This window comes from Phodopus roborovskii, unplaced genomic scaffold, assembly GCF_943737965.1.
Source record: "Phodopus roborovskii unplaced genomic scaffold, PHOROB, whole genome shotgun sequence".
Classification (NCBI taxonomy): domain Eukaryota; kingdom Metazoa; phylum Chordata; class Mammalia; order Rodentia; family Cricetidae; genus Phodopus; species Phodopus roborovskii.
In genome coordinates this window covers 24685411-24712089 of record NW_026125397.1, presented here as the reverse complement: position 1 = coordinate 24712089, position 26679 = coordinate 24685411, and the positions used below count along the sequence as shown (strand labels likewise).

Sequence of the window (26679 nt, the reverse complement as noted above, 5' to 3'; positions counted from 1 at the left end):
TTGAGTTTCTTTGTTTGGTTGCACCCCCTTCAAGTCCTTTTGAATGCATTCAAGATTTGAAGGAGGAGGCTGCATCACCATGCAGAGCAGAACAGTGAAACTGAGTGAGCTTAAACCCACACTGCAGCCAGGGGGGGAGGGAGAGATAGCACCCTGCCCAGGGAATGTGGAAAGGTCGCCGCTTTCTGCCCTCGTTTGGCGCCGATGGTGAAGAGCCTGGGATGAGCCTTGTCTGTGCTCCTCTGGCTTCTGGTGGTCTTGAGGTCAGGTAGTGGCGAAGCTTGGACTTTGAGCTTTGGCCTAGGCTGCAGTGTGAACGTGATGCCTTGGGGAGGTCCTTGAACATACATGCCCTATTACTTGCCCTCTGCTCTCATTTCTCACTGGTAACACCTGAATTAAGGATTGAGTGGGGGTCATGAGCAGTTAAGAAAAAGGGCTGTATGATTTTCTGGTACTTTCTTCTTGTGGGTCTCATGATGATTATTTTGAAAATGTCCAGTTTGGGGGGTTTGTCCACAGATGCAGCAAGTCAAATCAAACAGAATTAATAAAACCATATTTAATGAACACGGCAAAGCAGACGACCGAAGCAACTCGCCATCTCATGGCAGGTCTGTAGGCGTGGTCTTGAGCAGCTCCGGGGGAGGAGCTGACTGACCATTGGCTAGCTTCCTGAGGGGCGGGGTCTGGCATGGAAAGAGTGGGTGGGGCCATTCCCAGCTGAACATCTGGGTGGGGTTTAAATAGGGGCATGAACCCTTGAGTGGAGATCCCCAACATCTAAGACAGGCAATGGGGAGAGGTTTGGTAGTTGAGTGTTTGGGGGAGATTCCTTGGTCTGTTATTTCTTTTGTAATTATTACTGTCTTGCTTTGTTGGATTGTAAAAGTCAGAGACGATGAAGAGAAGCAGTCTTTTGGGAAGGCTGAGAAGGAAGCAGAAGCTTTAGTTAGGTAATACTTTTTCAGAACAGAACTTCTCTTTTAGGATTATTGCTTCATAATCTTTAAACGTCCCTTCTCTTTGCAGGCGGCATTAAATGAGAGAGATTTTTACTTTTTAGTGTGGTTTGCTCAGCTTTTTTTGTTTTTGTTTTTTGGGGGTTTTTGGTTTTGGGGGTTTTTTGTTTTTTGTTATTGTTGTTGTTTGGCCTTTTGTTTGTTTGTTTGGTTTTTGGTTTTTGATTAACTCATGTCTCTAAGTACCTCTGGTTGGAATTTAGTTAATAAGCCAGTGGGAAGGCCTTCTCATGCATAAATTTCTGTGGGAATTTGGATTCAGATATATTTGTTTGGCTATATACATTCCTCTTCTCCAGTGTCGATGTGTCTTCAAAGGTCCCTCTGAGATTTCTGGGGGACTCCATAGTCCTTTGAAGATCTTAAATTTTACAAACATGATCAGTTGTCTTACATATATTGTTCTAGAAGCCCTTGCTTCCTTTTCCTCCCCCTCTGCCACCAAGATCATCATATTCTTTCTCAAGGACCACACACACACACACACACACACACACACACACACACACAGAGAGAGAGAGAGAGAGAGAGAGAGAGAGAGAGAGAGAGAGAGAGAGCAGACTTTTTATGTAGGTTTCCTCTGGCTTTAAAGCAATTAAGTGCCCTTGTCTTTAAAGGGGAACTCAGATGACCGTCTGTGAAGTGTGGTCGTCTGCCTAAAGAGCCTCCGGACCCTCCTGTCCTGCCCTTTCTCCTCCTGCTCCTTAGAGTAGTCCTTCAGGCTTGCCTAAAGGGAAGGGTCCCCCAGACTTCTGCAGAAGAATCAGCACAGGACTCTTTAAGAGTGGAGCAGAGTGGAGCACTGGCTGTTAGAGTCTCTGTTTACTATCCACCTGATGTTATGTAAAATGACTTGTCCTTGTGAAAAATGTGTAGAAGAAACAGAAGAGAAAGTCCGATTTTGTCATTTGTTGTTGTGTCATTTTATAATTACTTTTTTTTTTTTTTTTTTTAGCAGTGTACCCTCTCTTGGTGTTGACTCAGCCTCTGACAGGCAGGCTCTGTGGTTTGTCCCAGTACCATTCTCCCCTTCCCAGGTCTCAAAAGCAAGGTGCTAGGTGTGAACTCTTTGCCAATCTTAATCCACCCCACTGATAACTCTGAGTGTTGAACTTACGCACTTATTTCGCGCATAAGTATTTCGAGCTTCCTTGAAATATTCAAACATAATACAAAATCAAACGGCTGTCAAGATTTTACCCCCTGTGCTTAGACCCCCCCTCTTGTTTTAGCTTTATTGGGGGTTTTAAAGTAAACATTAGCCTGAGTTACTTAACTCTCTATGTGTACACCTTGAAAAAATGTGGCTGTATTTTTCAGCAGCCACATTGCCATTGTGCAACTAAACATAGTTATTTATTTTTTTACTGGTATAATAGAATACTTAATGTATAATTTTTTTTAAGTCAAATTTGGGTTAGGTTTGATCTTAACACTCAGGAGGCAGAGGCAAGTGGATCTTTGAGTTCAAGGCTAGCATGGTCTGTGTGGTCACAGGACAGCCAGATAGTGAAACCCTGGCTCAAGGAATACAGAATTTTTGTTGTTGTTGTTTTGTGGTTGTTTGTTTGTTTGTTTGAGACAGTCTCACTATGTAGCTCTGGCTGTCCTGGAAGTCACTAGACCAGGCTGGCCTCGAACTCAGAGAGCAACTTCCCTCCACCTCTCTCCACCCCCCTCTGCCTCTCAAGCGCTAGGATTAAAGATCTGTGCCCCTACACCTGACCAAGAAATACTATAAAAATGTAAAATTCATAGCCATTCGAAGAAAAAGGATTAATCAAAGGCCACTCTTGTTGTGGGGCACTGTGCCTCTTCTGAGCAGGGACAGTTCCTTGCCACAGGCACCTCTTTGCCGTTGAGAGCCTCAGGAACAGGTGAGCCGCCTTGCACAGTGCCCTACATTCAGGGTGTATCGTTTTCCTCTCTCACCTGAATTTCCTGAGCCTGGAAATGAACTCTGGAAGCCCGAATGCATTCGAGTCCAGCCTTTTTAATTACAAGTGCTGTGTATCCCCCATTGTACCACAACAGGAAAAACCTCCCTGGTTTTACTCGATAAAAGTAACAGATACTCCCGGACGCTGAACGGAGCTGAGCGCTCTGGACTTCGAAGTCTTAGCTGCCTTGATGGGCAGCCTTTCAGAGGGACCATGAGATGGAGTGTGATAGTGGCTCAGGGCTTAACCAGGGCGATGGGGCCTGGAAAGCCATGGGAAGTTAGCAGGCTGAAAGAGTTGGTGAGAAGTGTACTGTTCCTTTGCACCTGGCTTTATCCCGTGAGGCATCTTATTGAGCAGTCCCTCTCTCTTTACCCACTGGGTGTCTTCTAACTTGATGCCTGTTAGTGCGCTTGGATCAGAACGGTCTCTGTGCACCCCCACGTCTCCCGAGCGAGGCTGGAGGCAGAAGAGGCAGCTCGAACCCTCCTGAAATAGTGGCCCATTCGTGCCCAGGAGCCCTGACTTCCTGTTCTTCCTGACAGCCTTCTGAGCAGATAGCTTTCAGGCGGGCAGGGCATGTGAGCGTTCCAGGGGACAGGGTGCCTCTTAGTTTTTCATTTGAAGCGATGATCCGGAGAAGGACTCCACATCTTACTTACCAGGAATGAAGCTGGGAATTTAAAATGGCTGTGGGTGCTTTGTTGAGACACCTTTTGGAGAGGTGTGTTACAGGGTTTTTTCCTGGTGTCTGTTCCTCACCAAGTTAGCGTCTCCTGGGAATTGCCTTTTCCCATAGGAAGGTGAAAATCTCAGCTGGAGAATGGTCTCTCGGGATCATAAGCTGAGAATTTAAACAGGGGGAATTTCTTTGGTGTGTTGTGGGTGCAGTATCCGCCGAGCACGGTGTTCACTGCTGCAGCTCAGGGTTAACCGTGGTGCGCACACATACTGACTGAGTAACAGAGCGAGTTGTTGTAATGCTGTTTGTTATTGTTGAGAAGACAGAAGTAATGGCAGTGAGCAACCCTGAGCCTGACTTCGTGAGGAACGGACTCAAGTACAAGAGACCGGGGAGAAGCGGGATTTGACTTATTAGCTGATTTCTTAAAAAGATTGTGTGTAGCCTACGAGACCATGAACAAACTAGATTTGTTTAAAAGGACAGGTATCCCTATTTTTCTGTGAAAACCAATAAAAATTACCGGGACAACAAACGATGTGTCTGCTGCCCGCGGGGTCACAGCCTTCCATCATTAAAACTCTGCCCCTTTGTGCACGCAGCACAATGCGCTCTTTGATACGGGGCACCACACTCATGTCGAGGACAGTCACGTGCTGCGTTTTCTTTTTCAGAGATTAAGGACACGATCCTTTCTCTGTTTCCAGTTTTAAATGGCGTTGAGGGGAGAGATTGGGCTGATGAATGGCTTTTGTCTATACCTTTGTGCTCTTCTTTGCTTTTCTTACAAGGGAGTCAGTTTGGTCCCAGCCTCTTAAGAGGAAAAACTGAACGTCAGTCACAGATGACTGCAGACAACCCTCCCTCCGACTGACTAGGTCATTCGGATTTTTATCACATAAGGGAATGTTGACTACCAGGTAGCCTGTGGCTTTTTTACGTGCCACTGGACCTGGTCCTGCTGCTAAGTTGCTGTGTGGGCCCTGGAGGAGATCCGCCCAGGCTCAACATACTGCTCTGTACATTACCCATTGCCCTTGGGGGACACTCCTGTGTGCTACAGTTTCTTCCTCAGCAAAACTAGTTAATAGTGCATCATAAAACATGGACGAAAGCTAAATGCTAGCAACTTTTAATGTAAGTTCATTTAGGGACACCGTTCGGGTATTGAGGATGGAAGATGGGAAGATGCTTTCTTTTTGGGTGGCAAGATGTTACCCCGGGTGACTCAAGATTCTAGAGACTCAATTGAGCCAGAGGTTAAAGGAAGCTGTCGCCTCATACCAGTATAAGCCCCCCAAGAAGGGAAAAGCTGCGCCTTGGGCCACAGGCCTGACCGCGCCGTATTCCCTTTTGCCCTGCTACATCTCCCTGCTAATTTCCTGAGCTGTCTCAGGATGGTTGTGGTTGTACACACGGGGATTCCCCCCCCCCCCCCACACACACACACTCTGCTGGGTCTTTACAGAAGCAGCCAGCTGCAGTAGACTGAAAAGTTCTCTGTGAGGGGTCTGGAACAGTAGAATTTTTTTTCTAGAAGATTATGGGCCAAGTTAGTTATAATAACTCAGTCCTTAGAGACAAGGAAAGGGTTTTTTGTTTTTGTTTTTTTGAGCAGAGCTGTGTATAATATTTGGTTCCCTTGATGAGACATCCGCAGAAGAAGAAAGCTATCTCCACTCTGGCGCGGCTGTCTGTGTTGTGTGCTAACCATGTTACCTTTCCTGCAGCCCCTCAGTTCTGCACTCAGACGGTTGGTCTGATCCTGGGTTCATAAGCTGCCTCTAAAATGTGACTGGCACACTAGTGTGCCAGTCTCTCTCTGCCTTGTATACCCTGGAAGAATCTGAGAGCACAGAGGCCCTGGGCAACCTCAGCCTGGCAGCTGGGTGTGAACCACCTGGGTGTGAATCCCATGTTCGGAGTGACTGTGGAATGGGGGATTCTGGGTGTTGAGAGGGCTCTCCAGGAACTGGAGTTACAGGTGGTTGTGAGACACCTTGTGGGTACTGGGAACCAAAACTAGGTCCCCTGTTAGAGAAGCCAGTGCTTTTAACCTCTGAGCCATCTCCCCAGCCCCTCTGTTACCTGTTCTCATGGCCGTTTATTGTTGAATTTTACATTTAAGTTTGATGTAGTCCCTAGACACATTCAGCATAGTTTCTTGAGGTTCCTCAAGGCAGGTTGTGTAGGGCACAATTGCAAGATCCACAAGCCTGGACCGAGCACAGGGCTGGTCCTGAAGTTTACTTCCTGTGGTCTTAAAATTGCTGTGGACTTAAAATCCTCTAAATCTAGAGTCAGGCTTGGCTGAAGGTACATGCCTGTGATTTCAGCATTGAGGAGGCAGAGGCTTGAGCCTATGGGTTCAAGACCAACCGAGATAGCAGAATAATGAGTCCTAAGCCTGCCGGGGTTATATAAATAATATAGAGATCAAAACAAAACACCAAAAGCAAACAAACTTAATCTAGTTCTTGATTCTCTTCCTCGGAATAGGAGGTGAGCAAAGCTGGCTGATAATCAGATAATGTGCTGGCCTCTGAGCATTGCATTTATGTGCATCTAAACAGTACTCAAAGGGGAAAGCCTGTATATCTGAGCATTGCATGCATATGCGCGTAAACAGTACTCAAAGTGTAAGCCTGTTATGATACCTCCTACCTGACAGTGTGTCCCTGATCGCCTACCTCCGCCGCCAACTCCTTCATATTCTCCTAGACCTAATGTTGTCTTCATTAACCTTTTTCTCACTCCGGTTGAATGATTATGTTAAAATTTTGTTGTGTATTTCAGAAGTTGTCAAAATAACATTTTGACATCTTTATGAATATAATAAGATGTTACTCGCTAAGTGTAAAACCAATGAGACAGGAGATTATGTTTTAATTATATGAAGTTAACATGTTGCAGAGACAGAAGAGGTAAAATGATTAAGTTCGGGAGCTGGGGAAGCAGCTCTTCTGAGTATATGATGACCCGAGTCTAGTCCTCAGTGCCACATAAATGCCGGGCGTGATGATGTACAGCTGTGATCCCTGTGTTGGAGAGGGGGACACAGATAGATCCCTGAGGCGCCCTGACCAGCCAGGCTAGCCCAGTTGGTGCACTGGAGGCCGACAATAAACTCTGCCTCAAAAAGAAATAGAATGCATACCTGCTGGTGATATCCATGGTTGCCCTCTGACCTCCCTGTGCACAGCACACGTACATGCACACACCATCCACATGTACATATGTCATGAAAATGGAGTAGGAGTAACTTGTGCCTTGTTTTTCCACATTTTCAGCAATGTCATTCCACAAGGGCTTCTGGCTGTACTTTGCACACATCCATCCACACGGCATCTGTAGATGTGTAGGGAGGGAGTGTAGTGGACTGTGGGACAGTCTGGGAATTCCGATGCACCCTGTTGAGAAACCGCTCAGGCCCTCGGGCCCTCGTGAAGGATGGGATCTGAGGCACCCTGGACCTTCTGTCCCTACTTGAGCCAGAGCATTCCCTCTTTCTTTTGCTGGATGCCTTAAATCTTACGCAAGATTGAGACCAAGGCCAGGAAGTCGTGGTGCAAGCCTAACCCAATGGGCAGAGGTAGGCGGACCCAAAGCAATACAGAGAAACCCTGCCTCAAAATAAACAAACAAACAAATAAAGTAAGTTGATTGATTGATTAACTAATTAATTCATTTGAGAAAATGATTTTGGTGCAGAATAAAAGTTAGAAAATGAGTGGTATAGAGAAAAGAATATGCCTTGGGGTGCAGGTAGGAACCATGGATCCAGAGTGTGGCTGGGTGACGTACAAGTCACTTTGCTGTTCAGAACACCTAGTGTCTCTATCTGAAATGACAGGTTTGAGCTAGGAAACAGTCACAAAATTCTTAAGCCTCTTTTGTCTTAGGATGTTATTCAGGTTGTGTCAAAAATAAGCAACTACATAAAAAGAGAGCTGTGACCCCGCAGGCTCCCAGTTCTCTGCAGGACAACAGAAGCCCAAGTAAGCATCAGGCTGGAGTGGCTGTCTCTTTTAACTTGCAGTTTGTTTTCTATTAATTGTGTGTCGCCCAGACACAAAACCAGTGGCTCCGTGGCTCAGTGTCGTGGCTGCGTTCACGTCCACAGACCACCTGGAGCTAGTGCTGTCTGGATGGCCTCAGCTGAAGGGTAGGCTTCCCCTGGAACACTATCTGCACAGGATGCCTGACCTGAAGGCTGGGGGTCACACTCTGCTCCCCAAAGCTTCTGTGGGTGAAGGCTCTAAGAGCCAAGTTGGCTGCCGTTCGGTCATTAGCTTTTGACTTTGGGAACAAGCTTTGATCTCTAGGTGTACGAACTCTGTGGTAATACTATAAGGGAAGCCAAGATGCTTTCTTATTGTACTCTAATCTCAGAGCGTTCCCCTCAGTGAGTTTCTTAGCTTAGGGAGGGTGTGCTGGGAGACCCCCCTGAAAGGGGCAGTTGGAGCTGGACTCTGCTTTGGACCTATGTGGAGTTGTTCCCTGGTTAATCTGAACAGTTCGTTCCACTGCCCACTCCTATTCCCCCAAACCCATGCAGCTACTGCTGCGGCTCAGATACTTCCCTTCTATAGTCATTTGAATACTGAAGTGCGCTAACTCGCTCAGAAATCTATTGGTTTTAAGTGGACAGATTTTGAATGATTGATCCATTGTGGCCTTAGCTTCATCTGTGGCATAAAGCCATGCATTTTACTTTCTCTGCTACGTTAGGATGTAGGCATCGAACTCTCAGTCATCCTGGAGTATAGAAAGAGCAGAAACTTAACTCCATGGTCTCGGAGTGTATCGGAGTATACGGATTACTGGGCGAGCTGCATCAGAAGCGAGCCCCATACATGCACCCGGGACCTAGGACAGTTTCAGAAGTCCCTGACATGGCCACCTGCTTCCAGACTACGGCACGGCGGGACCCGAAGAGCACACAGCCAGCCTTGAAACGGGCAGGCAGCAGTGTTCAGGTTCATATTTAGGATGGACGCGTATGTGGGCTGAATTGAAATGGGAACCTCTACGCTAGTTAGCCATGTTCCTCATGCAGGCACCTGTGTTTGGGTGTAGAATGCTGTAGCAGCAATGTTCAATTTGGGTCACACATGCTGAGCCATATGTTTCTATGACGACTTAAGTACATATAAAATAAATACTTCACTAGTAACAAATACCAGCTTTTCATATATTTTCCATTTTTTCAGCTATTAGAAAAATATGTAGACACATACGCATCATTTTCAGTTATATAAACTTGTATTATGCATTAGGTAGCATAAGTAGGGCATTTACAGTTTCATATACAATTGGTATATATGAAATTTGACTGATACATAATACATGTAGTATGTATAATGTATGTAGTAGGGCTGTGGCTGGTACCGTACAACACCAAACAGAATAAGGAACACTCAACAATCAAAATCTCTTATGTTTTCTTGTAAAAAGGTGTGCTTTTGTGCTTTAAGGAAAAGGAAAAGTATTTGTACCATGGATTCATATATTATTCATCATGCTAAGACCTGCCAAACCTGGCTTCATGACACAAGCCTGCAATCTTCAGTCACTCCAGAGGCAGAAGCCAAAACATCACAGGTTCAAGGGCAGCCTGGACAACTTAATGAGCTCTTGTCTAAAAAGTAAATAGAGGACAGATGCTTGCTTAGCCCTAGGTTCAGTCCTCTGTGCCAATCAAAACAAAGGAAAGACCCAAGATGGAGACAGGTGGGCTGACGGGTGGACCATTCTGAAAAGAACACACAGCACCTGGAGTCTAAATCTTTCAATAACTTAGGGCTGGACGTGCCGTCCAGCCAGACAATAGCACAGTTGTTGACTTCTGAGAAATAAGATGGTAGAACCACTTATGATACCACATTAATTTGGGGGACGCTGCCTCTGGTCTGCACACGGGGCATTCTTATTGATACAATAATGAGAATTACAGAAAATCAGCAGCAAAACCCAGTGTACCCAGACGGGGAATGGTCCAGTATTTGTTCTGTTTCTCCTGATGAAGACAGACTCAGCTTTCTCTCCCCAGTGCTGAGCTTGCAAATGACAGTCTTGAAAAATTAGAAGTGTTGGTGTGGCAATAGATGAAACTATCACTCTAACTCTGGATGGTGATGGGATAAGCCGTGGGTGGGGGTGTCCCCAGTCCTGTCCAGCTGAGTCCTGAGTCCGGTTGTGATCCCGTGAAGTCATTGTTAAATGGCTCAGCTTGTTGGTTTTGGTTTCTGCACGCAGTGTGAGCTCATCTTCAGGAATCCACAACAGAATGTGAATTTTACAGTGTCTAACAAGCACACCTGTTTCCTAGCTCTAAGAACCTCTATGTGAGGGCTGAAGAGATAGGTCAGTGGTTAAGAGGACCCAGGTTCAGTTCCTAGCTCTTACGTGCTGTCTCACAACTGTCTGTAACTCCAGTTCTGACAGCTGAGCAAAACATCCACACACAGAAGATAAATACATTAATAATAAAATCTTTTTTTTAAAAAAAAAGAACTGTGTGTCCTTTTCCTTCTGGATCCAATGATAATGATGTCAACAGTTTTTTTGTTTTTTTTTTTTTTTAGATTCTCTTTCCATGCTCAGCATGGTGGTGTGTGCCTTTAATCTATAGGAGTTCAAGACCAGCCTGGTCAACATGTTGGGTTCTAAGGCTACCCAGTGAGACCCTGTCTCAAAAAATGACAGATGCACGTTTCCCCCGGGAATTTTGGCAGCCTGTCTGTTACTGGAAAGCCTGCCTTAGGGATTCTGCTACACTCAGGTTTTTATAGTGTTACTCCACAGAGTATGACTTCACTTTGAGCTCATTCTCGCCATGTTATTGCGTAAACAATAGGTTCTTCATCCCTAGCCAGCTTGGCCTTTCCAGATTTAATGTAAATTCGGCTGGCCAGAGGCAGAGTGGCCTGGATCAGGCTCGTAGTTCACTGACATCACTTGTTTGGGAGTTTTGAGAGCCCTTCAGGACCCGTGCCCACTCTCCAGCATGCCTAACCACTGCTGTAAGGTTGGCACGAAGCCAGGGAGCCAGCTAGATTAGCAGAATGCATAAGAAACCAGTCGCTGCTGTTGTGTTTTGTTCCTGTTTGCCTTTCATTTGTAACCCTGCTTGTGACCGCCAAATCCGCTGAGTCTGTCGTTACTGGCTTCCCCCTCAGAACTGGTGAGGCTTTGGGGCCACGTCTAGGATTATAGTATATCCTGCTTCTGGTGCCATTAGAAGATGACAGTGCTCAGCACTTACACAGTTACTCCTTAAAGGCTACTTTTTGTTCTCATTAAAATTTGTTTTTAAAATTAGTTTTTTTTTTAAGTTTTTATGTGTGTGTTTTGCCTGCGTGTGTATGTGCACCTGGTGCCTGTGGGGGGTACTGGATCCCGTGGGACTGGAGTTTAGGGAGCAACATGTGGGTGCTAGGAACCAAACCCAGGCCTTCTGCAAGAGTGGCAAGTGCTGTTCGCCACCAGCCATCAGATGAGTCATGAATGTGCCTGACCTGTAGGTGGGAGAGTGTTAGGCGCCAAAAGGCCTTTTCTGCTTGGTGTTTCTATTGTGTTATCTTAATATGAACACAAACTTCCAATCACTGTTAAACACTTAGACATCTATAGTTTGCTGTCTTGTTATAAATGTATTTATATGCATAGAGGAATTATATGCATGTGTGTCAGTATGGTGTTGCTAGGCCTATCGGGGATTAGGTTTGGGCATGCACCTTTTTGGTTTTTTTTTTTTTTTTTTTTTTTTTTTATTCCATTTTATTTTGTATATGTTAGTGCCTGTGGAGTCCAGATGACAACTGCAGATGTCATTCTTTCAGAATTGTTTTGTTTCTCAGACATGGTCTCATCTGAGAGTTGGGGCTCACCAATTAGGCAGACTGGCCAATGAGCCCTAGCAGACTCACCTCTGCCCCCCAGCGCTAGGATTACAGGTGAGTGTTGCCAACACCTGTCTTCTTACATAGTGCTGGGGACCAAATTCAAGACCTGACATTCATACAGTAGGCACAAATCACTGAGCTCTCCTCTGCCCCAGACTACCCCTAGGGTTAGGGTTAGGGTTAGGGTTGTGAATTCCTTTCCTATAAAAGGTTGGCTTCAATTGGGTGTGGTAAAGCATAGCTTAAGTCCCAGGTACTCAGGAGGCTAGGGCAGAGGCTCTCTTGAGCTCAGGAGTTCAAACCCTGTCTGGGCAACACAACAAATCCATCTGGAAAAGTAGGAGATGATGGAAATGCTTTGTATAGCACTTTTCCGTCTCAACAAGTGGCCCCCTCCTTATGGCCGTCCAAACACAAGTCCCCAGAGGAAGGAAGGCAGCTTGAAGAGGACTTTACTCTTGGACAGATTGGTGGCCTTTCATTCCCTTCTGGACAAGTTCCACAAGCGCTTCTGCACCTAGAACGCAAGTAGACGGCTACATCTTACTCTAGAGAAGGGGGAACAGTCTTCTGGGCCCCGCTTAGAATCCGGTTTTGCTAGAACAGAGCAGAGTGGTCTGTTCTACCAAAAGCAGATATATATATATAAAAGCATATATATATATATATAAAACACTTTTTTTTCTGCAGTATTTGGATGTGTGGTTGGTTTGAAGCTTGAGAATGACTGTAAGAGAACTCATTGTCTGACTTGAATGGGTAAATGCTTCTGAAGTGTAAGATAAACTGTTTATCTGACTGTTCCTCACTGACTCCATTGCAGAAGGTAGGCTGCATTGACGGTGAGCATGTGGGAACGGGGTGCCTTCTTCGCTGACGCCAGCCTTTCCGTGTGTCTGCCACTCCACTGGCATAGTTTAGTCCAGAGGGGAGAAGGACTTAATTGAGGCTGAAAGAAGGTAGTTGTGGTTCTCTTTATTCAGTTCTCCCCTTGTTTGTTATTTGTTCTCATGTGGTTTATCCATATTTCATACATTCCCCCCCCCCACAGATGGAGGGACTTGGGGAGTGCACGCACACACACTGCCAAGGGTTTCCAGGCCAAAGGTCTGTGTCAGGTGTGTTTTGGTTTTTGTTTTGTTTTGAGGCATTGTCTCTCACTGGACATGGGGCTTGCCAGTGAGCTCCAGGGATTTCTATCTCCATCTTTCCTGTACCCAGATTTCACATGGATGCTGGGGCTCAATCTGAGGGCTCCATTCATGGTTGGGTTTAAATAACCAACACAGCACCATGTAAAAAGAAAGAACTGGCAAGTGGGACATAGAGAAGTCACAGGATTCTGTAAAGTCCAAATGATACCTAAATCTTAACACACACACACACACACACACACACACACACACACACACACACACACACCTTTTTAGACCTCATATACACACAGTAATAACCCAAAAGCTCTTTACCCCACTGTGGCTTAAGTTGGTGTGTTGTCCAACTCTTTTGGCAGTTAACCGAGGCTGGAAACACTCAAGATTGGCAGCTTCCACGCAGTTGCTGATTCTTCTCTCTCCAGCACAGGCTGGCTCTCTGGATGCTGTTGTGTCTGGAATGCGTTGCTCTGGCCTGCTGCTGAAGTCCAGTGGGCCAGCCCTGGTTTCTCCTCGATGCCTGCTTTCCTTTCCATGCATGTCCACAAATAGCATCACAGCAAATTAAAGTAATTTTCTGATTGATGTAAGGAGTAACCAAAGAAAGCTTGTATTTGGTGCCAAAATATCTCACAGTGTAAGCAGAGTGCAAGTACTGGCCCATTTTATGGCATTTTAGTTGATAATTGGTTCTCCAAGAGCACATTATTTGACTATGTGGCAGCAGTCCAGTGTCATTCCAGAGGCATCGGACAAGCAGATGCAAACCATCACTATAGTAAATGTACTCTTCCTTTTGCCAAGTGGAAGTAGGCTATTCAGGAGGAAAGGGAAGGGAATAGGAAAATACCATTTTTTTTTTTTCCGAACCAGAACACGTCTGGCTTGTCAGTAGTTTAAAGCTGTGGTGCATAAAATCATCAGGTTTTTCTCTTTTGTAGCAAAGGCTGTGCTAAAAAAAGTTAATCTTTTAGAAACTTACAGTGAGTATATAATGAATATTACATGTATTTGTTATTGGGTTATAGAAACTTCCTCCTACCGTTTTCTTTAGATCCCAGACTTCTAAATTCTATCAGAAGAATGGAAAGGGATCTATGTGAAGTCTAGTTATATGGAAGAAGGGGCAATCCTGCGTTTCCACATTTATGACATGTCTTAGGGACATGGTCACTGTGCCTGGGGGACAGATGGATATTAAGTAGAGAGCAGCCTTTGGATAAATCAAGAACAAAAGAGATTCCCTACCCAGTGCTCCAGGATGAGCATCTGGACCCTATACAAATGTGATAAGCGTTTGGGTCATGTGGTGGTTTAAGTAAGAATGGCTCTCACGGGCTCATATATCTGAGTACTTGGTCACTCCCCAGCACTATTTGAAAGGATTAGAAGGGTGAAGGGGTGTGGCCTTGGAGGAAATGTGCACTGTGGGGGGGGGTGGCTTTGAGGTTTCAAAAGCAGCTCTGTGTGTGTGTGTGTGTGTGTGTGTGTGTGTCTTCCTCTCTCTCTCTCTCTGTCTGTCTGTCTGTCTGACTCTGTCTCTCTGTCTCTGTCTCTCTCTCTGCCGATCAGGACTTAGCTCTCAGCTACCGTTCTAGTCCCATGTGCGCTGCCATGCTCCCCTCCATGACGATAAAGGACTGAGCCTCTGAAACTGTCCCCAGCCACGTTCTTTCCTGTGTAAGAGTTGCCTTGCTCGTGGTATCTCTTCGCAGCAATGGAACAGTGACCGAGGCAAGTGAGATTTGCCCTGAGATTGAGTGCCCAGTGGTCAGGACATGGGCCTGGGGCTGCTCTCTACCCTGTAGGTAAGGCGTGACCTTGGCTGATGCGTCTATGAGGAGGCTACATCGAGCAGCAGCTGACTGAGATGGTGGGCAGATTACCTGCAGCAACAGGGCGGCGTTCTGAGGCTGCTTCTTCCCTTCCTCCTGCCCTATTCAGGGTTTGCTGTCACAGAGAGCCAGGCTAGGGCACCACAAAGTGCATGAGGCTGGAAAAGTTCTGTGCAGCGCCTTCTCTTGCAGTTAAGGAAGCAGTGGGCTGCTGAGAGCTTCAGGGACCTCACGTGGGGCTTTCTTGCCCATGAGGCCCTGGGGTCAGAAGCTCAGGAACTTCCTAGTCCCTCAGCAGGGCTGAATCCCCGCAGAACTGGCATTATTGTACTCTCACTCCTAAGAAGAAAAAAATCAGCAGTTATTTTGTTTGTAGTTCAACATTAGATATTTTGGAATGCGGTGTTGGTTTCCTTTTGCGGCTTCTTTCAGCTTGACTCATGGTGTTGGAATAACCAACACAGACACTTGGAGGATTGTCTGTTCCCAGGTGCACACATTTGCCCGTTGCGTGAGTGCCTGCCCAAACCTTTCCCTTTATTTAGTTCAGAAGTCTTCCCCTCTCCCAGTCTTCTGGTGCGTGCCACCATTTGATGGTGCCCGCCCGCTGGCGTATATTTCAGAGCTACAAAAAAAAAAAAAAAAAAAAAAAAAAAAAAAAGAAAAAGCACATGTTACTTTTGAACTCAGGTTTCCTGAGTTGTAACATCCAAAGAGCTGGAAATAGTTGTATTTGTGGGATGCTGAAGCCAGTACATTTGATGGGAAGGGAGTGAGTGGTTGTGAACTAATCGGTCTTCCCCTGGTTTCAGCTGTCTTTGGGGCCATCAGGTCGAAACCCCGCCCCGCCACGCCTCGCCACGCCACGCCCCGCCACGCCCCACCTCCACAGCCATGCCCCGCCCCACCTCACCTCCACAGCCATCCCTTGTTGTGCTTGAGCCATCAGTGGTTTCTGTTGCTGCAGGTTTTGACGCCAAAAGAGGAGCAGTTGCATTTGCAACACTAGTGGAGCTATCTGCAGAGCTTCTGATTGAGGTTAAACAGAAGCATCCCGACTATTGTCACTTGGCAGGCAGAGCACATCATATTTTAAGACTCACATAGTTTTAAAACAGGCTAATCCTTTTCTGGCTTAATAATAGGCCAGTTACATGTTTTAAATAGTATGAAGTGGGGTCCCTGTTTCAGATTAAGCTTCATCCTGGCAGTCCAGGGCACTAGCAGACATTTGCCTGATGTGTCTGGCTTGAGGATCTGTGGCACAGTGCCAGCTCTTTGAGGACCAGACGGAAGGCGTCCCAAGGACGGCCAGGTAATACTGAGGGCTCGGTAATACTGCCCTGACTTAGTTGGGGGCTAATTTTCCCTCCTCAGCCATTCAAGACCTTCATTGAGAAAACCATGGTAGAAGAGCTTTGGAGTTAGCCAACAGGCTGAATCTGCAGCCCCCACCTTCCTGGGCAGACTGCTAACGTCTCTGCCGCTCAGCTTCCTGTGTGTGGGGAAGAGGGAATGAGTTGGGATTGCAGGCCAGGCACAGCGCAATGGTCCTGGTAGTCAGCAAACACTTCATTTCCTTCAGGCTGCAGGTGAAATACACACTGCCCTAAATTCCCTATCTTGTGTGCTTGCTTGGAGTAGGCTTGGAGCCGTGGTTTGTTATTTGTGATTTTGAGTCAGCGCCTCTGAGTAATGAAGGCCCCATAGATGGACTGAGAGACAGCTCTTATCCCAGACAGATCTTAGCTGCCTTCTGCCAAGGCCTTCCTCCCGTCCCTTTAGTAGAACCTTCAGTCTATGCTAGAATATGTCATCATTTCTACATACCCTGGGTGAGACTTGTGGACTGGAAAGCAACCTGAATGCTGCTGCTTCAGACTTAACGCTGGAAGCTTACTCACGGCACCTGGGAAGCTCTGACTGTCAACACATCTCATCCAGAAATGCAATTCAGATCTGTTTGTGGCTCTGGCCCCTTCCCACTAATTCAGAATTAAACCAGACTATTTTGAGTACTCACTATAAACCAGGCTCCATTCTCTCTCTCTGTCTCTCTCTCTCCCTCCCTCCCTCCCTCCCTCACTCTCTCCCTCACTCTCTCCCTTCCTCCCTCCCTCCCTCCCTCTTCTCTCTCTCTCTGTGTGTGTGTGTGTGTGTGTGTGTGTGTGTATGTGTGTTAGGCTTTATCTGTCTCCTACACCCTGTACTCAAGGCCAGGAAATCTGAATTTGCTTCAGCCCTGTTACCACTTACTGGCTGACTGAATTTAGGTGTGGCCTATGGTTTTGTTCTCATTTTTTCACTATAAAGTTATGGCTGCTGTAACCCAGTCCCACATTTTCCCCGACACCCTTTACACCAAGCTTCCTGCCCTGACTGCTTGTCTAACATTAGGAAAGGGAGCCTAAACGTTCTGGCATGTTCCTTAGTTCTAGATGAGTATTTCTAATGCCCATTTCTCCTCCATTTCTACACAAAATGTTTCCAAACTGGAAAAGAATGCAGCTTTTTTTTTTTTTTTAATCTCAGGTAAAGATTGAGTTAATAAAATTATTTTGTTGTGCATTGCAAAGTAAGTGTCAAGAGTGTTCTGTGGTCCCTTGGCTTTTAACCCTTTGGCACACTGATCTTATATGGTAGATAAGCATGGTTCTGAAGGGGTTTCAGGAGCAAGTAGTTACCATGTCCCTCAAGGGAGAGGGACACAGTTTGTAACCCTCAGGGGAGACGTGCATGGGACAGAAGAGTTGGCCAGGTGCTGCCATTTAGCCTGCTTTGTGGAGAGACATGTGGACAGTGTACCTAAGGCTGCTGCTGGGACCTGGACTGTGGAGAGGGAGGCTTGGGGGGGAGGGGGAGGAGGGCGCTGCAAGGAGTGGGCGTAGGCAGCGGTTGCGAGGCTGCCAGGGGGGTGGATGCGTGTGCCGGAGTGCAAGTCTGGCTGAGAGGAATGGAATGTTCCCTCTTGCCCTCCAAGAGCAGAAACAGCTGTGGAATAGCTTGAAAAGACAATTGCTCGCTGAAAAACTAACATATATTCTTATGATCTTAAAATAAAGTTCACACTCAAAACCCCAACACCACTGTGGTAGTGTGTTGGCTCTCTACAGGGTTAAGGAGAGCTCACCTCCCAGCTAGGATTTTCTCTCCAGTCTCTTCTCCAGCCAGCCCTTCACCTGGCTGGTGGAAGGCTGTCTAGAGTGAAATGTTCTGCTCATCCGATGGCTGTTTGAGTCCTACTGTCACTGGCTCGATGCATGAAAACTTAAAAATATGTTTCCAGAGGACATCTGTGGGTAGAGAATTACTGTCAGCAAATTTAACGGGAAATCTTGTTTCTAGCTGGAAATGCAATCCTTCGGCCAAGTTCCCAATGGTATTTATTTTAGAACATCGCTGTTTTTTACGGTCCTTCAATGGTTTAAACTTTTAACACTGTAGTCAGGAGCAAGAGTAGAAACAGACGAACTTGTTGATTGTGCAACCCTCTTAATGATAGTTTGTTACATTTTTATCAAGCTGAAAGGCTTCTTATTTATATTCATTCTTGGCCACTGTAGATAGTAATATGAGATAATTTTTTTCTTTTTTCTGCTCCCACACTTCAGGTTTGTGTCCATATACTTGGCTTTGCTTTTACCCACCATGTTAGTCCCATCTGTCCCAGAGAGAGAGACTCTGGAGAGGGGACCGCTGAGTCCCCAGCTGTATCTGCCACAGTGAGGGTGGGTTCCTTCCTGCCCTGCCCTCCCGCTGCTTGCTGCCAGGTACCGGGCAGAAGGGAAGCTGTCTGCACAGAATGAGGTCAAGGATCCTTCTGCACACCCTGTCATTTGTAACAAAGAGCTGATCTGGCCTTGGTTCCAAACAATTACTTTTACCCCCTGCCTGCTTTGGAAGAAGCCACTCACCCCGGCTCTAGTCTCTGACCCCAGTCTTGGAAACTCAAAGGATATTGCTTCTCTGCTCCATACCTGGGCCATTGGGAGTCAGTAAGGCTAACCACTGAGCCAGTTGGCAAAATGCTTGGGGGACTTTTGGTGGTTACAAATCGGGACAACTGGGGGTTAAAATTCCCAGGCCTCACCACAGGTACTGAATCAGAGCTCTGGGGATGGGACATGGGTGAGGGAAGTCTCCCTGGGAGATTGAAATGACCAGCCAGAGAGGAGAATTGCTTGTCTGGAGGTGCCTTTGAGAGGCCCTCTGAGCCAGCCCTGGGCACTTCCAGGCAGCTCTCCCTACATCCGATCCTGTGGGCTCCGCTGTGACTCGCCAGCCTCTGTGGGTGTCTGTGAGTCACCGTTTACACTGAACTGTCTTCGAAGCCTTAGCCACCTACCTTCGGTTCACCTGTGGAATGCAGGTATTGAACAACTGTGTTCTAGATTGTCAGTGCCCAAAAGACAAGCCCTGAGACAAACTTAAAACACAGATTCTGCAAAAGAGCAGATGAGCAGTTTTGGAAATCAGCCATTCCCAGTGTCTCTGAAGTCCATTCTAAAGGCCAGTGGGCTTCTGAGTTGACAACCCACCATAACACATTCTGTTACTCTGTAGGCAGCCCAGAAAGGGGGGGGGGGGAGAAGGAGGAGGGACTATCTTCTTTGCAAAAAAAAAAAAAAAAAAAAAAGTAGGGCTTTCAAGAGTTAAATTACACAACATTTTTATTTTTAAAGCAAGTAGATTTCCCTTTGCTGTTGCGGAGAACGATAAATTGATACCACATGTGGCTTCCAGACAAGCCCTCTCTGTTCCAGGGAAAGCACATGCAGCTGGTGTCTGGGTTAGTAGTCCCCACAAGGTAAACACACCGTGGGAGGAGTTGAAGCAGATGCAGGGTAGTAGCACTTAAGAAGTGTCCAGAACTGGCAGGGCACCTTAGAAACTCAAGTTTGTAACTCTTCCTGGGAAGACAGCAGCCTCTCCCCTTTTGATCTAAAGCACCCGGAAACAGTGAGCTGAGGTCTGCTACGTCGCAGCTTCTGTGTGTGGGCCCTGACCGTTGTTGAGAGCTGTGCTTAGCACTCAGCTGAGTAGGGGTACATGCCGAGCTTCACGTGATCCTCACAAGGATCCCAGAGGCAGAGAGAGGGCATCTGATCCTGGCTTCTCATGGGGAAAGCGGAGGTTCAGATCACAGGCTGAGCTCGGAGCTCTGGGGTCTGTCTCAGCATCGCCGTCTTCCCGCGTGACCGCCTTCTCTTGCTTGCTGTATTACCCACCCTTGCTGTACGTGAGTGGTAGATACTCTGCAACTCCAGGCGGCTTCTTCCCAATTCCCATTCTGTTTTTGAGTCTGCCTGTCGTCACAATGATTTGGCGCACATATGTATGTACGTATGTGTGTGTGTGTGTGTGTGTGTGTGTGTATGTACATATACATATATACATACATCATGGGCACCTTACCATCAGCAAGGAATGTATTTTGCAACAGAAAACTGTTCATTACATCAAGAGAATAATGATCAGATTCTAATCGGAGCAGTCATCCTTGTACTGTCTTAGGTGGGTGGGACAAAGGGACCTTTGGGCGGTGGCCCACATAGCACAGTCAGCATGACTGTGAAATGCCAACCCCACACACCTATTGCACATGTCTGCTGGAGCAGTATGTCACTAATTGCAGCTACAATCAAGTGGGGACCAGGTTTGCCGGCTCGATGATGAGTTAACCACATCTAGAGGGGGCTTGGCTCCGGTGCAGACCTGTTCGATAGAGGCTGTTTCATAGAAGTGGAGGTTGACACAAAATGAGATGGGATTTATCCTTAGCTCCTAAACTGTAGACCTCTCTTGAGGTTTTATGAATCTTGGTGTTCAAACAGAGGGGAAGCTGGTAGGTTTGCCCGTGAAGTGGCTGTTTCTTCCTAGAGACTCTCTCTCTCTCTCTCTCTCTCTCTCTCTCTCTCTCTCTCTCTCTCTCTCTCTCTCTCTCTCTCTCTGTCTCTCTGTCTGTCTCTCTCCTAACTCATCAGAACCTTGATTTGTCAATAGCTGGGGCTGCTCACGAGGTCTTCTGGGCAACTGTAGTAAATGTGACAGAATGGCCAAGAAAACCTGTCCCTAGTTTTCTGGCCAAGTAAGTGAACCTCACAGTGTATTTCAAATTGTATATGTAAGTAGGATTAGAGAAATCATACTTGATAGAAATAGAGTTTCTTCAAACCATTCCTTTGCTACCTTCAGCTACCATTCTCCACTAATGTAAAACCTTAGAAATTTAGAAAATTTCTTATGATACATAAATTAATGGAAAACCACAGTTTGGTTGTCATGGTACAGATTGGGTTTGTTTTGCTTTTCAAGAGAGGGTTTCTCTATGTAGCCCTGGCTATCCCGAGAGGCTCTGTAGACCAGGCTGACTTTGAATTTTTGAGATTTGCCTGCCTCTGTCTCCTGAATGCTGGGATTAAAAGTGTGTGTGTGCGCATATCCACTGCCCAGCACAGTAGGATATTTTTAATGGTAGTTTTCTTGAGTTAAAAGTGAGGAGGGGAATCTTATAGAACCTTGTTTTTTGTTTTTGTTACCAGAGAGGGTATAGAGCAAACTATCTCAGTACTGATACTTTACACAGCCTTTTTTTTTTTTTTTAAATCTTTCTCATTTGGATAAAACCAGGTAGAAAGCTAATCATTACACTTCTGAACTCTGAGATACATTTGTAGCATCTAGCTTTTGAACAGTACGGCCGGTGAGGTTTGTTTGCTGGCTATTCTCAGTGCCCACCTTCGATGATGGACTTTATAAATGGAAGGTGTCCAGACAGCATGGAGAGAGGCTGCTGGGATTGACCTATCAGGGCCGTGTGGCCCAGTTTCTGTTGTTTTAGTAATAAAGTATCTGGAAAAACCTGTCTGAGCACCATAGATAATGAGCCTCGGGGAATGTATTCTGCCATTAGTAAACCTCTAAAATCAGAGTCCAGTAAAGACTGGCCACCAGAGCCGTTCTCTCCTTACTATAGGTGGGAACCCCAGGGGTCCCATTTGTTAGTGGGGTCATACTGCCTCTCCTCAGGAAGGGGACGCCACAAGAACAAAATGCCTTTTTTTTTTTAAACAAAGATTAGGGAAAGACCTCTAAATTTCAAAGTGTATCATAAATAAAATCACAGTAGGATTTTATGTTTTGTGTTTTTTTTTTTTTTTTTTCTTAAAGCAGAATTGTTTGAGTGCTTTTCTCGAACTGTTGGTACAAGCACCTAAGTTGCGACTTCTCGTTGACTTGCCGGTAGCCGAGTGAAGGGTCACACAAGAAGTGTTGCATGAGAGTTGGCAAACATGCTCCCCGTTCCCTGATGGCTGGCCTCAGCCATATGGTGAGGGTAGAGGCAATGAGTGTTAAGACTCAGCTCACTAGCCATCAGTGCTATGCTCTGGCGGACCTTCAGATGGCCACTTTGTAATTAGGGACCAGGGCAGGAGGCCAGTCTTCATAACCCATCCCTGCAATGACTCCCTGTGGAGCTGGCCTTCCATGCCAGGCGTCCAGGCCCTCACAGAAGCTTCATATCTCTAATTTTAGCCGCTTGTAATTGCAGAAAATTACACGTATGCTTTCATTGGGGGGTAAGAGTCATAGATGGCCATCGGGAAATCCATATAATCTTCTGTTGGTCTTTTGGTAGGTTTTGGAATTGGTAACAGTAAGATACATTTTAAAAAGTATGGTTCCCTATTATACAGGATCACTGAATAGCTAAGACTGCTCATTTTTGTAAACGCTCGGTATTCTCGGAATGCGCTGCAGAGAGGACTGATGTGTGGGGTAATGAGGGAGATACCGGCATTGCACCCCTAGGCCTCAGGACCAGCTTGCTTTGCACCCTGAAGTTTGTGTTTATGTTTTTACTGGATGCATTGAATTACCCATGCTCTTTGTTGCAAGTGCGTCTCAGGAATGTTACCCACATCATAGAAAACAAAATGTGTCCTGTTTCAAAGAAATAAAACTTCTGAACCGTTAGTACACCTGTCATTATTCGTGAAGGGAGCAGGGTATGCAGCCTTCTGGGCAGCGCCTGCTCCATTGGGTTCTCAGGGTGCGGGGTCCTAGTGGCAGTTATGGAAATCCAGCCATGACCATAATGCTGATGGTGTTTACCCAGCCCGAACGGCAGTCCCTTCTTGGATAGGAATGTACATTAGAAATGCTGTGTGTTTTGAGTTATTTACTTATAACAAAATCCTGTTTACTTTCTGTGTTTTAAAAACAATCTGGTAGAACACATGTATTTGTATCCTCTACGTAAATACAGTTGATGGTTGCCAATTCTTTTAAAATGTGACTTTTAGAATTGTTCGTGTTTAATGTGCAGTATTAGGCAATGTCTTTTTGCCTAAAACTAACTTGCCAATAAAAACTCATCTGGCCTGCAGGTGCTACTCCAGATGTGGCGATAGCATCAGTTCTGTTCTGCTACACCACATAGGCATTTTACAGATCAGGATGATCTTTCTCCAGGCTCTTAGCTCTCTTCCCTGTGGACCTGCACTTCATAAGAGGAGGGGAAAAACCTGAATGCATAGCATGGCTGGCGTCTGAAGTGCATTATCATCTATCATTGTTATGCCGTCCCTGACAGGGAGGGGTGGTTGGATGTTATCATGGCCGTGATGGAGATGGAAACCTGCTGTTGCTGCAGACAGATGAAATGATTTGTTTGGGGTCACATGGTTGGCCAGTGGCAGAGACAGGGCTGGGCGTGGTTATCCTTGACAACTGGCTGTATCCAGGAGTTCAAATCATTACAACTTTAAGGGGGTTTGCCCTACTTTAAAGGGGGGGGCTGTCTTTTGTTTAGATCTATAGAAAACTTGTAAAAGTGCAGAACACACATGCGTGCACCATCAAGTGTCCCCTCTTAACACCCTACAATCCTGGTACAAGTGTCACAGTGGATGAGCCAACATTTATCATTATTATGAGCTAAAGTCTATACATGCTAATCAGATTTCCCTTTTTTATTTGTTTTTTTTTTTTTTTTCTGTGATGGGATCCCATGCAGGGTGCATTAGCTGTGGTTTCTGTGTTCCCTTCGGCTCCTTTGACTGTGGTGATTCTGGGAGTACTAAACAGGCTTCTGTAACTGACCCTTAAGTGGGAGTTGTGTTGTTGTTGTCTGGGAAAAGACGGATGGAAAAGCTGCCCTTTTCGGTGTATTTTATCTAGGATGCACAGTGTACTGGTCCCTGTTAATGTAGGCTTGGCCACCCAGCTGACATAGCATCTGTCAGATTTCTGCACTAGAGATTACCTCCCCCCCCCCTTTCATACTGTACTCTTCGGAAGGAAGTTACTCACCCCACACTTCTGAGGGTGCGGAGTGTATGTATAAATGATGCGGATCTTCTAAGTGAGAGACTTACTCCTTCGCTGCCCCTGGAGCCCTGCAGTGCTGCATGGTGATATTGTGGCAGAATGAACCCTAGAGGGGACAAGTAGAATTCGCACTCTCTGATAGGAGTCTTTAGGAAGTAACTGCTGGCCCTGTACTTGTGAGCCAAGGACTATAAGAGAAGAAAATCTCCACCAGGTGACTAGTTTCTCAGGGATCCCGAAGGCTTATTGCAAAGTATGGAGAGGGGGTGATATGGAAATAAATTATCTGTGTCAACTGTAGTATATAGGAAATATGATTACAGGCTGAGTGTGGTGCACACCTTTAATCCCAGCATTACAGTGGAGCTAGAGGCGGGTGGATCTCGAAGTTCGAGACTAGCCTGCTCCACAGAGCTGTTTCTAGGACAGCCAGAACTACACAGAGAAATAATCTATCTCAAGAAACTAAAGAAAAATAAAAATGTAATCACAGGAAGTACAACAAAACTTGGGACTTTGGAAAAAGTGTCAGAGAGCATCTGTGTTTCTAGTATGTTACCTCCCTCCCCCCCAACACACACACACACACACACACACACACACACACACACACACACACACACACACAAAGCTTCCCATTGAACTTCGGCTTTGTTCCAAGTCACAAAGATGTTTGTTATTTTAAAAAATTAAAAATGCTAGCCCATGAAATTGAAGCTGACCTGGCAAGGTGGTTCGGTGGGCAAAGCTTTGCCGCTAAACTGATGACCTGACTTCAGTTCCGGGTGCCCACATAGTAGAAGGAAGGTACCCGCTTCTACAAGTTGCCCTCCGATGCCCATGTGCATGTACGGCACCCTCCCATTTCCCCCCAAAAAATGATGTTGGCTTTTTGTTTTCCGAAACGAATTGAGGGTCTCCATGAATGTCTGTTTGGGACTGGACCATCCTGGCTCACACTGTCCGTTTTCCCTTTCTCTATAGAACTCTATCCGGCACAACCTGTCGCTGCACAGCCGATTCATGCGTGTTCAGAATGAGGGGACCGGCAAGAGCTCTTGGTGGATCATCAACCCTGATGGAGGAAAGAGTGGGAAGGCCCCGCGGCGACGGGCTGTCTCAATGGACAACAGCAACAAATACACCAAGAGCCGCGGCCGAGCGGCCAAGAAGAAGGCGGCCCTGCAGGCCGCCCCGGAGCCGGACGACAGCCCTTCCCAGCTCTCCAAGTGGCCTGGCAGCCCCACATCCCGCAGCAGCGATGAGCTGGATGCGTGGACAGACTTCCGCTCGCGCACCAATTCCAACGCCAGCACAGTTAGTGGCCGCCTGTCGCCCATCCTGGCAAGCACAGAGTTGGATGATGGCCAGGACGATGACTTGCCACTGTCCCCCATGCTCTACAACAGCTCTGCCAGCCTGTCACCCTCTGTGAGCAAGCCGTGTACTGTGGAGCTCCCACGGCTGACTGACATGGCGGGCACCATGAATCTGAACGACGGGCTGTCTGACAACCTCATGGACGACCTGCTAGATAACATCACGCTCCCACCATCCCAGCCATCCCCGCCCGGGGCGGGCCTTATGCAGCGGAGCTCCAGCTTCCCATACACCGCCAAGAGCTCTGGCCTGGGCTCCCCAACCAGCTCCTTCAACAGTACCGTGTTTGGGCCCTCGTCTCTGAACTCCATGCGCCAGTCACCCATGCAGACCATCCAAGAGAACAAGCCAGCCACCTTTTCTTCCATGTCACACTACGGTACCCAGACACTCCAAGACCTGCTCACTTCAGACTCACTCAGCCACAGCGATGTCATGATGACCCAGTCAGACCCTTTGATGTCTCAGGCTAGCTCGGCCGTGTCTGCCCAGAACGCCCGCCGGAATGTGATGCTTCGCAGCGACCCGATGATGTCCTTTGCTGCCCAGCCTACCCAGGGGGGTCTGGCCAATCAGAACTTGCTCCACCACCAGCACCAAACCCAGGGTGCTCTTGGTGGCAGCTGTGGCTTGTCAAATTCTGTCAACATGGGCTTGAGTGACTCCAGCAGCCTTGGGTCAGCCAAACACCAGCAGCAGACTCACGTCGGCCAGTCTATGCAAACCCTCTCGGACTCCCTCTCAGGCTCCTCACTGTTCTCAGCTAATGCAGGCCTTCCCGTAATGGGCCCCGATAAGTTCCCCAGTGACTTGGACCTGGACATGTTCAACGGGAGCTTGGAATGTGACATGGAGTCCATTATCCGTAGTGAACTCATGGACGCCGATGGGTTGGATTTTAACTTTGATTCCCTCATCTCCACGCAGAACGTGGTTGGTTTGAACGTGGGGACCTTCAGTGGTGCTAAGCAGGCCTCGTCTCAGAGCTGGGTGCCAGGCTGAAGGACCCACTGAGGCAAAGGAAGTGGGCAAGGCAGGTCAGTGCCCTCCATGAGAACGGCAAACAGGCAGGGGTGGTATGGACCACTGTCCCGGTGAGACGGTTCATCGGTTTTAACGGAAACGTGGGCGGGGCTCGCAGCTGTCGGTAGTAAAAAGAACGCCTGTGTGGAGCTAAGACCCAGGTTCTCCCGCTCTGTGGGCGGAGGGATGAAAGGCAGGGAAGGGAGAGGCTGAGGTCACGGGTCAAGGGGAAGCATACCAGCCCAAGGAGTTTCTTAAAAAACTCGCCGCGGCCTGCTCCGGCTTCGTCTTCTGTGTGATGGCTGGCTCTTCACCCCCTAGAAAAGTAATCTGCATGACTTCCGTTAACTGTAGGTATATTTGTGCTAGATTATTCTTCACAGAGTAAGACGTCATTGTTGGT

General features: G+C 46.9%; 1 protein-coding gene across 1 annotated transcript in view; it reads left to right on the top strand.

Moving 5' to 3' along the window:
- Positions 1-26284, top strand: part of Foxo3 (forkhead box O3) — a 73822-nt gene extending 47538 nt beyond the window's left edge. Inside the window, exon 3 of the mRNA XM_051175576.1 lies at positions 24858-26284. Coding sequence (XP_051031533.1) covers positions 24858-26255 — 1398 coding nt within the window. The 3' untranslated portion in view covers positions 26256-26284. The remainder of the gene's footprint in view (positions 1-24857) is intronic.
- Positions 26285-26679: the final 395 nt, after the last annotated feature.